The sequence below is a fragment of the Vulpes lagopus genome, chromosome X (genome assembly GCF_018345385.1).
Source record: "Vulpes lagopus strain Blue_001 chromosome X, ASM1834538v1, whole genome shotgun sequence".
NCBI classification, from domain to species: Eukaryota; Metazoa; Chordata; class Mammalia; order Carnivora; family Canidae; genus Vulpes; species Vulpes lagopus.
This window is the reverse complement of record NC_054848.1, coordinates 48,352,481-48,364,570: the sequence shown is the minus strand read 5'-3', so window position 1 is coordinate 48,364,570 and position 12,090 is coordinate 48,352,481. Positions and strand designations below refer to the sequence as shown.

At 36.7% G+C, this 12,090-nt stretch overlaps 1 protein-coding gene across 1 annotated transcript; it reads right to left on the bottom strand.

The window, feature by feature from the left end:
• Window positions 1-335: 335 nt before the first annotated feature.
• On the bottom strand, window positions 336-4,475 carry SPIN4 (spindlin family member 4). The gene has a single exon (XM_041740318.1). The coding sequence runs from the start codon at window positions 3,950-3,952 to the stop codon at window positions 3,203-3,205; it is 750 nt and encodes a 249-aa protein (XP_041596252.1). The 5' UTR covers window positions 3,953-4,475; the 3' UTR covers window positions 336-3,202.
• Between the last annotated feature and the right edge of the window lie 7,615 nt (window positions 4,476-12,090).

Below are 12,090 nucleotides of genomic sequence, written 5' to 3'. Positions count from 1 at the left end.
AGGATTTATTATATGTAATGTTCTGACTTAAAAAAATACATAAATCAATATCTAAAGCAAATATGCCAAAATTTTGATAAATTTAATTACTTAAATATTGACATTGTTAAAAAAATATTGACATTGTTGATTTGGGGCAAAAGTAAACAAATATCATATTTCACATACTTTCCATATTATGTTTTAATTTTTCAAAATAAATAAAATACAAAGAGGTTTTATAACTCTTTAAAACACCATTATAACTGATTTATTATAATGTTTTCAATATTGAACATATTTAGGAAATATGCATATGCAATATGTAAGATCATAAGGCATCTGAAAAATACAATCAAGAAGCTTGATAATAGAGAAAATTTTAAATTTTATTTTTTTTTACAGAAACTATACATTCCTTTTTAATAGAAAGCTTAAATAAACCAATTACCATGGGAGAGATAAGAAGGCTGACTAAGGATCTACCATCAAAATTGTTACCAGGATTAAATTGTTTTATAGCTTAGTACTAGCTAATTAAAAAAAACCCTGGAATTTGAAATAGAAAAATTTAAAAAAAGAAAAACAATTCCAGTGCTTTTTAAGTTATTTCAGACCACAAAAAAGACTGAAAAGTCAACAATTCATTTTTAAAACTAGCACGATTTTAAAAATAAAACTTGATAAAGACAGTGTAAGAAAGAAAAAAATACAATTTCAGTTTGAATAATTCTAAATAAAACTCAGCAATATATCAAATGATTATTACAACATGACCAAGTAGGATTTATTCCAGAAACACAAGTTTGGTTCAACATCAAATACTTACTCCTCTAATTCATTATATCAACAAATTAAAGGAAAACAAAATCATATGATTTTGTCAATGGATGCCGAAACACATTAGATAACTTTCAGGAGCCACTTTTAGTAAGCCCCCTAATGGAAACAGGAATTTTTTACTTATTTTAATTAAAAAAAATTTTTTTAAACAGGAATTTTTTAAAAAGTGGAATAAAATAAACTCCTTAAACATTCTAATGGTTAGTGACTATTTGCCAATAACCAATAGCAAATGTCATATTAATAGCACTAAAGACAATTCTGTGAAAATTAATACCAGAGAAGCATATCTGTCATAATCATTAGTTAACATTACTTTGAATAAATAAAATTATCTTAATTTGCAGATGAAATGACTGTATTCCTACAATACTGAAAATATTCTAAATATTCAATTTTTTAAGTGTAAGAAGAGACTTTAGTAAGCTGATTCAATATAAGGTAAAAATTTTTTTAAATGATCTGTGGTTTGTCTATATTGTTAAAAATAAAAAGTTACAAATGAGGAGGAAAAAACACCCAATTCAAAATGTCAAAATGTGACAAAATCTGTAAAAATATTTAGAAATAAATTTAATCAGATGTAATGGATCCTTATGAAGAACATAACAAAACCAAAACCAAAAGATTTTAATGATGTACCACAACTCTGGAGCCTTAAGGGTTAATATCATTAAAATTGTCCTCTAAATAGAAATGTAGGAAAAAACAAATAGAAATGTAGAAATGTAACACAATTCTAAGATACTAGGATTTTTAAAATGTGGAAAGAATGCTTTCAATTTTTATAGAAAGAATGAATGGCTAGAACAATTTATATAAAAGAAGAAATGGAAAAAAAAACCCCAAAATACCTCATGAAAGGAAACTTGCTTTACCAGAGTTCAAAATTTATGGTCAAGCCACTAGAGTTAAATGATTAGAATACTGACTCACAAACTTGAAAATGGGTGGTTTATTTAATAAATGATAGTGTAATCAGGAATCCAATGTGAACAAAATGTATATCTGAACCTTCATCTTATACCATATACAAAATAAACTCCAGATGGAGTTAAAGCCTTAAAATTAATGAAAATTTTAGAAAAAAAAATGTAGGTGAATATTTGCATGACATTCATCTGAAAAAGACAGTAAACTCAAAAGCCAAAAAGTAGGTAGTAGTCTACCTAAAAATTAAAAATGACAGCAACACTTGTAAAATAAAAGATACCATCAATACAGTTAAGATCAATGACAGAATGTGAAAAATACAAATGTGCTACAAATGATTAATATGTACCCTAGAGAAATGCAGTAAGAACTCCTACAAATTTATAAGAACAAAACTTCAATAAACAAATGAGCAAAGGATAAGTACTGGCAAATCACAAAAACGAAAAATCCAAATAGTCAAACAAACAAATCTCCTTGAATTTGTCAATTAAAAATATTATGTAATTTTTCACCCTCCAGATTTGCAAACTTGAAAGAGTGCTGGAGAGGATACTGGGAAATGAGCACTTTCATTTTGTATCATAATTTTGATTCATTTCTGGGGATCTACCCAAAAGAAATAAAAGCACCAGTATTTATAGCAGCAGTGTTATGATGAAAAAAGGGAAGGAAATAATTTAAGTGACCATCAATAATAGAATGGTTGAATTCCTTTTTGGTTTATAAATATATTGTATATGCAGCTGCTAGAGGGAAGGAGAGAGAGAAGAAGAGAAATGGGTGATTTATTTAACAAATGTGATGGCATAATCAGTACCTGATATGAACAAAATGTGTAATTAGATCTCTATGTTATACCATTTACAAAAATAAATTCCAGAGGCATAGGGGGACTGGGAGAGGAGAGGAGGGAAAGGGGAGAGGGAAAGAAAGAGAGAAACTTGCAACTAATGATTAGAAAAGATACCATGGATATTCCAAATGTGAAAAGCAATTACAGAGAAATGATGTGGCTTTTCATTTTTACAGAAGAGACTGCAACAAACTTTCTGTAAGTGGATGGGGACAACGTGGAAGATTATATATCATGTTCTTAATACATGTTACATGGGAAGAAGAGGGGAGATAAAGTAGGGGAAAGGATCTGGAGTAATAATTTTTCTTAGTTTTTCATTGTTCCAATGGTCATGAATACTTTTCGATTTTCTATTAACCCCCAAATTTAATCTTCAATTACAGAACAAGGCAATTATCAAAAGTACCAACATACGCTTGGGACAAAACCGTGGGACTAGTCCATGTAAAATTTGGAGGCACAATAAGTAACAACTAATAAATTCCTGAATCTCTGACACCAACATTGTTCTCAAAAATTCACAATTACAAGAACATGGCATATTTTACATCTAATAGTTCCACGACTTTTGCAAAGGGCACAATTAATTTAGGGGGTTTTTACCAAGCCATAGACATAAATGTGAATATCATCATCAAACTTAATGAAGTAGACGGATGGCTTGGCCACCACTTGATGGATAAAAATTCCGGTTCTCTTGGACCCGTCATCTTTGGCGTGTTCTACTTGCTTGCCCACAAGACTGTCGACCACTTCTCCAGGCTCCCGTTCTGCTGTAGGAAAATAGTAGTTGGAATCTGGAATGATGCGCAGGTCACCATCTTTGTAGTCATCCAGCAGTGTGTACATATAAAGGACAGGATCTTTCTCATAAGTGATGTAAAACCAAGTGTCCATCACAGGGGCTCGCGCCAGGACCATGCCCTTCCATTCATCTTTCGTACCGTGTTCACCCTCAAATACATGCCCCACTGCTTTGCCAATCAGGGAATCTGCCAGACGCGAATCAATGCGAGGAGTTGGCACTCTTTCGGGAAGGATTTCTAGCGCTAAAACTCTCTTATCTCGGTGCAGCTCTAGGCCATACACACTATCTTTGCCATCATATTTGATAATGTAGAGAGTGGGCTTCACGGAAACCTGCTCGAGCACTGTACCCTTCCACTGCTCCACGGGCTCATTGCCTTCCTTCCAGCCGTGTTGAATGCGGCAGCCCACGATGTTCCTACGCGTGAGGAAAGTGGGCTTGCGCCTCTGCTTCTTGTGGGTGTGCCTTTTCTTCATCAAGTATGCAGAGACGCCATCGACACCCATCGGGGGCACAGTTGGGGGTGACATGGCTCAGGGTTTAAGGAGGCTCAAGCAAAGCTGCCACTTGCTCAATTAAGCTGACAAAAAGTCAACACTATCCAATATGAGATCTTTTTTCGTGATCTCCGTGTCCGTCCTCCCTTCCCCAAGCGCAAGGCTCTCACCAAGGCTTGACACAAATTCTCTGACCGTGGGCACTGGGACAGCGTGGGCCTTTTGACAGGGTTCTTTCCCACCCAGGAGAAGTGTCTGCAGCAGTGGCGGTAGCCGCAGGAGATGGCGGGCTAGCTTGTACTGCCTACGCCTTGCACCCGCCCCAACTCCCAACCCTGAGTCCCAGAATTGACCACTTAGCTGTTATCGATGGTGCTGCAGCTGCAAAACGGTGATTGAGGAGGCGACACGAAAGGTAGGCAAGGGATAAGAGAGATGACTGCAGCAGCAAAGGCGCAGGCAGCGGTGGGTCTCTGACAAGTCCGCGCGGCCTCGGCTTTGCAGCGCTGCTCTGCTTGGCCTAGCTCTGGCGCCGGGGTTTTTGCTGCTTCAGGAATCCGACTCCTCTGAGCCCGCCTGCGCCTCGGCCCCGCCCCCTGCCATTCGGTCTTCCGCTTGGCCTGCAGCTGCAAGGCGGGTCAGTGCGCGCACCCGCTTTTAAAACACACAGTCACAGGCTCTCGCTCCATTTCCTCACGCACTTCCGATCGCTTTCCTCAAACTGGAGCCAGACAGGCCGGCTCCCCTGGTCCTTCTTTCTGGCCCCCTTTCGTCCGTCCGTCAGCCTTCTCCACAGCCACTCCATCTGCTTTCTATCTTACAGGAATTCCTTACAAAGCCTTTAAAAAATATATTCAGTACAGTACACTCATACACAAACATAATTTGTATGTACAAATTATTTTCTTTCAGTTTAAGGAATATGGGAGCAGTGAAGAAAAAGCCTGTGCACAGCCCACCATCTCGATCCAAACTCCCCTTTATATCTTCTACCTGATCACTCCCAGTCATGCCTTTTTTAATGATCTTTTCTGAATGTAAAAGAAATGTACTGACATTGTGGAGAATTCCTGAAATTCAGCGAAATAAAAGACAAAACTAACTTTAATCTTACTATCTAGACATAAATGTTAGGTCTGATTTCTTTCTCATTAACAAGTCTATGCTTATATTTTACAAAATTGGGATATTTCATACGTTTATTGCTTAATTTTTCCCATATATATCAAGAGTATTTTCCAAGCTTATTAAATACCCTGAAAGCAGGATTTTTTAATTGCCTCATGTTTCTTTGTATGGATGGCCCATTATTTATGTTAAATGACCTATGACAAAAGAAACAATGAAGTTAATTTACCTTCACATATGGATTTATTGAGCTAGTATAAACCATACTTACAAATAATATTTAATGTCATGGAAATCCACATATGAGATAAGAACGGTCTGTGAAAAAGCAAGCTATTGAGAAAATATTGTGGAAAATCAAATTTTGTAGAGAGAGAAATGAATGGATTTTTGTTGTATATATTTGCTGTTTTTCTGCTTATAGAACTACTGCATCCTCATATGGAAAATCTGAAAGATAGAAAAGAAAGTGTCTATAATTTCACCTACCTCAAGTCACAGGACTGTTATGAAAATTATTTTTTTAAAGATTTTATTCATTTATTCACAAAAGCCACAGAGAGAGAGACAGAGACACAGGCAGAGGGAGAAGCAGGCTCCATGCAGTAAGCCCGATGTGGGACTCAATCCTGGGACTCTAGGATCACACCCTGGGCCCAAGGCAGGCTCTAAACCGCTGAGCCACCCAGGGATCCCCTGTTATGAAGATTAAATGAGAATGTCTGTAAAACTTTTAGCCTTGTATCCTACTTTACAAGATGGCAATTAAAACCAAGGAAGTCTCATTCCTCCACCCTTCACTGGTGAGAAGAGAATAACCTTATGTCATCACAGATAAAATAAAGGCCATTAATTCATCTAGAAATGTAGAAAGGTAGGGGAGAGAGTTGCAAGATGACAATACAGGCTGCCTCCACATTTCATACCTTCCAAGGCTGGGACAGGAAAACCTAGTCTTTGTACCATTTATTTTTTTTAAAGATTTTATTTATTTATTCATGAAAGGCACAGAAAGAAAGAGAGGCAGAGACACAGGCAGAGGGATAAGCAGGCTCCATTCAGGGAGCCTCATGTGGGACTTGATCCCAGGACTCCAGGATCACTCCCTGGGCCGAAGGCAGGTGCCAAACCGCTGAGACACCCAGGGATCCCCTTGTACCATTTAATAGCTAAAAGGGTAGAATATCCTGGATCCCCCAATTCTCCATGTTTCCCAGGCCAAAGACTTTGAATATGGGATAATTCTCCAATACTACACATTGAGAAAGTAATTCTAAGGAAGCAAGAAAACTACATGCACTAAGAGGTACTTCTATACTCTTTAGAATGACATAGTGGTGTATACATATTCACATATATGTACAACTTACACAGTGAGTAAAAGAAGACATGTGTAAATGTCATGCCATTATGTTCCACAAAGACCGTGTCCCAAGTAATTTCCCATACCAAGAAATGCCAAGCTCTTTTTTGCTTAAAAAAGCAGTTGACAGGTAGGAGAAGAAGACTACCAGGTCACACAAATGGAGGGCAAACAATTCACTCAGGCCCTTTGGTTATATACTTCATGGGAATTCTGCAAAGCAGCCTGAAAAGACAATTTCTAGTATCCTTTCTTCTCTACAACTATGATTCTAATGTTAAATCGTTATCCAATGTTACAAATTCCGGTTCAGTGGACCTTACCACACTATGATGTGTATTTTGTATATCTGCTTACTTGACTATAAAACCATTCAAGAAAGAACTTTTATCTTGCATGTCAAGTATCTTACACAGAGTAGGAACTCAATAAATATTTATTAAATAAATAAATAAGTGGTTTTAGCTGCCTTGCTCCAATCCAAAGAAATCCTCTCTAATGAAGCAAGTACTCTTACACAGTCTCTATAAAGTCCTAGTGACTCAAAATCTCTCACAGCAGCTTTATTTATCTCTTCAAAATCTCCAGAAATCTGAAAATGATTAAGAGTGCCATCAACCAACAATATGTGGATAATAATAACATTTATCTCAAAGGATAGCTGTAAAGATTAAATAAAATAAATAAAAGTACATTTCTTAGCACCTAAACCACTCATGGTAAGTACTTGTGATCTCCTAACCAGTCATCCCCTAAAATAAGCCCTTTTTCTTACCAGGTCTGTCTATAAGCCACCTGGCTCATGTCCCACCTCTAAACCTTTGCTCCATTTTACACTCAGAACATTTTGCTCAGAACCTGAGCATAAATCAAGAAGGGATTATGGCAGGATTTTGTCCCTTATAGCCAGTTTCAGAGCAATCTTTCAAATGCTGTAATTTTCTGGAAGCCCAAATTCTGGATAAATTAAAATATTATTGAAAATAAATTTGGGAGATACAGTGATAATTATAATTGGATGGCTGGTGGAGATAGGCATAAATGTTGTTAATTCCATTGTACAAGCCAGATTATAATACATACTATGACAGGTACAAATTAAGCACTGGGGACCCAAAGGAGGTAGTGATTTGTTAGGATGGGGAGATTGGAAAAGACAACTTGAAAGAGCAATAAAACAAAAGGAAGACATTTAGAAGGTGGTAGAATATTGAGGCCTTTTCAGTCTAAGTATAAAACGGCTGAAGGAAAGGCACAGAGGGATGCATGGGCATAGGATATATGAAAAGCCAGTCAGAAGCTGGTAGCTGGAGCACAGAGTATGCTAGACTAAGAAACAAGGTATGTGGTTTGTGGTGGGAAACAAGCTTAGTTAACAGCCTCAAATGCAAGCAATTCATCTTCCATCCACTGCAGGTATTTGATCTTCTATCCACTGTTAAGTGGAAGCAGAAGATGTTCCAATTCCTCTGATACAGTAGTGTTGGCAGGACCAACTAGTGAGCTGATTTTCCATGACCTATTTGGTACAAGCAGGCAGTGATTCCCTAAGATGGCAGTGCTTCCCTGTCACAGTAGTTACTATAAGTGGTGCTGAGCACAGAACTGATCTTCCATCCTCCACTTAGCAGAAGCAAGCAATATGGTGTTCTGATTTCCTTGTGTAGTATCAGTGAGGTTCAATGATATGTTGTTCCTAGTGACCGCTATTCTATAGCCTCTTCTCACCCTGCCCCCATATCAACACAACAACAATGGAACTATGAATAACAGAACATGGCAGGGCTAGTCAGCACTCCAATTCCAACAATCTTGGTGTTAGTGAAAGCCAGTGAGGAGCTGAAAGTACTTCCCTATCTACCATCAATGAGACTGAATCAGGAGAATAAGATGGAACGAGATGGTACTCAACTTTCCCTATACCTTTGGTGTTGGTGAGGTCCACTGGTCAGATAAGCATCTACATCCACTTGGAGGCAATGAGATGGTATGAGTCAATACCCAACTTTCACCATGGCAGATCAGACAAAGGAGCTAGACTTCTATTTCACACATGTGCAATGAGGCAGTGTAAGTCAGTGTTCTACTTTTGCAAAGGAGGGTGTCAGGAAATCTCACTAGAAGTTGACATGTACACGCACCTGACCATCCAGCTACATCACAACAGAGACACTCTCTGATTTAAAAAACAAAGGTTAGATTACAGAGCCTCGTATTATAATATCAAAAATGACAAGAATGTGATGAAAATGACAAGTCATACAAAGATTGAGGGAAATCACAATTTGAATGATGGAAGACAATTAATAGATGTCAAGACTGAGATAAATCAAGCATTGAAATTATCTGAAACAGATTCTAAAGCAGCTATCACAAAAATGCTTCAATAAGCAAACATTAATTATCTCGAAACAAATGGAAAAAGAGAAAACCTCAGCAAATAATGGAAGGTATAAAAAAAGAGCCAAACAGAAACTTTAGAATAGACAATAAAATAAAAATAAAGATCTCCTGGGATTGGAACAATTTTTAAAAATGTTTTCCAGTATAGTCAATATACATTTTTAAAGACTTATTTATTTATTTGAGAAAGTGAGTGAGAGAAAGAGTGGGGGGAAGGGGAAGTGGAGGAGGGAGAGAGAGAATCTCAAGCTGGTTCTGAGCTGAGCATGGAGCTGCTGGAATGCTTGATCTCATGACCATGAGATCATGACCTGAGCTGAATACAAGAGTTTGACACTTAACTGACTGAACCAACCTAGGCGTCTCTACATTGTTATATCAGTATCAAGTATGCAATTTAGTGATTCAACTATTCAATACATCACCAAAGTACTTATCACGACAAGTGCACTTCTTAATCCACATTACCTATGTCTCTCATCTCCCCATTCACTGCCCCTCTGGTAACCATCAATTTGTTCTTTATAATTAAGAGTGTTTTTTTGGCTTCTCTCTCTCTATCTCTCTTTCTCTTACTCTCTCTTTTTATCCTCCACCCCCTTTGCTCATTTGTTTTGTTTCATGAATTCCACATATGAATGAAATCATATGGTATTTGACTTTCTCTGACTGAATTATTTCACTTGACATTATACTCTAGCTACATCCATGTCACTGCAAACAGCAAGATTTAATTCCTGATTATGGCCAAATAACATTCTATTGTATATAAGTACTCCATCTTTTTTTTTAAAGATTTTATTTATTTATTCATGAGAGAGACAGAGAAAGAGAGAGGCAGAGACACAGGCAGAGGGAGAAGCAGGCTCCATGCAGGGAGCCCGATGTGGGACTCGATCTGGGGACTCCAGGATCACGCCCTGAGCCAAAGGCAGATGCTTAACTGCTGAGCCACCCAGGCATCCCTACTCCATCTTTTTTTATCCATTTGTCAGTGTACATGTGGGGTGCTTCCATAATTTGGCTATTATAAATAATGCTGCTATAAACATAGGGATGCATGTATCTCCTTGAATTAGTGTTTTTGTATTTTTAGGGTAAGTACCCATTAGAACAATTACTGGATTATAGAGCAGTTTTATTTCTAACTTTCTGAGGACATGCCATACTCTTTCCCAGAGTGGCTACACCAGATTGCATTCCCACCTACAGTGCAAGAGGGCTCCTTTTTTCAATCTTCAGGAACAATCAATGTTTCTTGTGTTTTTTATTTTGGTCATTCAGACAAATATGAAGTAATATTGCAGCTTTAATTTGCATTTCCCCAATAATGAGTGATGTTGAGCATCTCTTCCTGTGTCTGTTGGCCATTTGGATGTCTTCTTTGGAGAAATATCTGTTCAGGTCTTCGCCCATTTCTTCACTGGAATTTTATTTTTGGGGTGTTGAATTTGTTAAGTTCTTTATAGATTTGGATATTAGATTTTATCTGATAAGACATTTGCAAATATCTTCTCCCATTCTGTAGGTTGCCTTTTAGTTTTGTTTGCTGTTTGCTGTGCAAAAAAATTTTATCCTGATAAAGTCCCAATAGTTCATTTCTGCTAAGATTCTCTTGCCTTTGGAGTCTAGTCTAGTCTCTTGCCAGTCTAGCAAGAACTTCCTACAGCTGATCTCAAGGAGGTTGCTGCTTATGTTCTTTTCTAGGATTTTGATGGATTCCTGGCTCACATTTAGGTCTTTCATCTACTTTGAATTTATTATGTGTATGGTGCAAGAAAATGGTCTAGTTTCATTACTCTGCATGTAGCTATCCAATTTTCCCAACATCATTTATTGATGGGACCATCTTTTTTTCCACTGGATATTCTTTACTTACTTGTTGAAGATTAGTTGACCATATAGCTGTGGGTCTATTTCTGAGTTCTTTATTCTGTTCCATCAATCTATGTGTCTGCTTTTGTGCCAGTGCCATACTGTCTTTATGATGATAGCTTTGTAATACAACTTCAAGTCTGGAATCCTGATGCCTCCAGCTTTGCTTTTCTGTTTCAACGTTACTTTAACTATTCAGAGTCTTAGTTCAATACAAATTTCAGGATTGTTACAGCTCTGTGAAAAATGTTGATGGTATTTTCATAGGGATTGTGTTGAATGTAAAGATTGCTTTGGGAAGTATAAGGATTTTAACAATATTTGTTCTTCCAATTCATGAGCATAGTGTTTTTCCATTTCTTTGTGTCTTCCTCAATCTCTTTCATGAGTGTACTATAGCCTCCTGAGTACAGATCCTTTGCCTCTTTGATAAGGTTTACTTCTAGTTATCCATGTCACAACAAATTGAAAGACATTCTTTTTTAGAGCTGAGTGATGTTTTTATATATGTATGTATATGTATATATGTATGAATAAATATCCACTTCACACCTGTCAGAATGGCTACAATTAACAACACAAGAAATAACAGATGTTGGTAAGGATGCAGAGAAAGGGGAACCCTCTTGCACTGTTGGTGAGAATGCAAACTGATGCAGCCATTCTGGAAAACAGTATGAAAATTTCTCAAAAAGTTAAAAATAGAACTCCCCTATGACCCAGCAATTGCACTAGTAGGTATACATCCAAAGAATACAAAAATACAAATTTGAAGGGGTACATGTACCCCAGTGTTTATAGCAGCATTATCAACAATGCCAAAATATGGAAAGAGCCCAAATGACAATCAATTAATGAATAAAGATGTGCTATATATATATCACATATATAATGTATATAATATAATAATATTCCTATATAGGAATATTATTCAGCTATCAAAATGAATGACCTCTTGCTATTTGTAATAATATGGATGGAACTAGACTGTGTTATGCTAAACAAAATAAGTTAGTAAGAGAAAGACAAATACTACATGATCTCATGCATATGTGGAGTTTAAAGAACTAAACAGATGAACTTATGGGAAGGAGGTAAAAGAGAGAGAGAGAAACAAACCATAAGAGACTCAATGATAGAGAACAAACTATCATTTATGGAGGGAGGGAGGTGGGAGACGGGCTAAATGGGTGATAGGTATTAAGGAGGTCACTTGCCCTGTTGAGTACTGGGTGTTATATGTAAGTGATGATTCACTAAATTCTACTCCTGAGAACAATATGACACTTTATGTTAACCAACACATTTAAATAAAATTTTGAAAATAAAAACATGAAATCTGCAGCTGTAATTAAAATCTTACCTTTAGAAATAATCTTAAAATATTTACTAACTTTTCAAT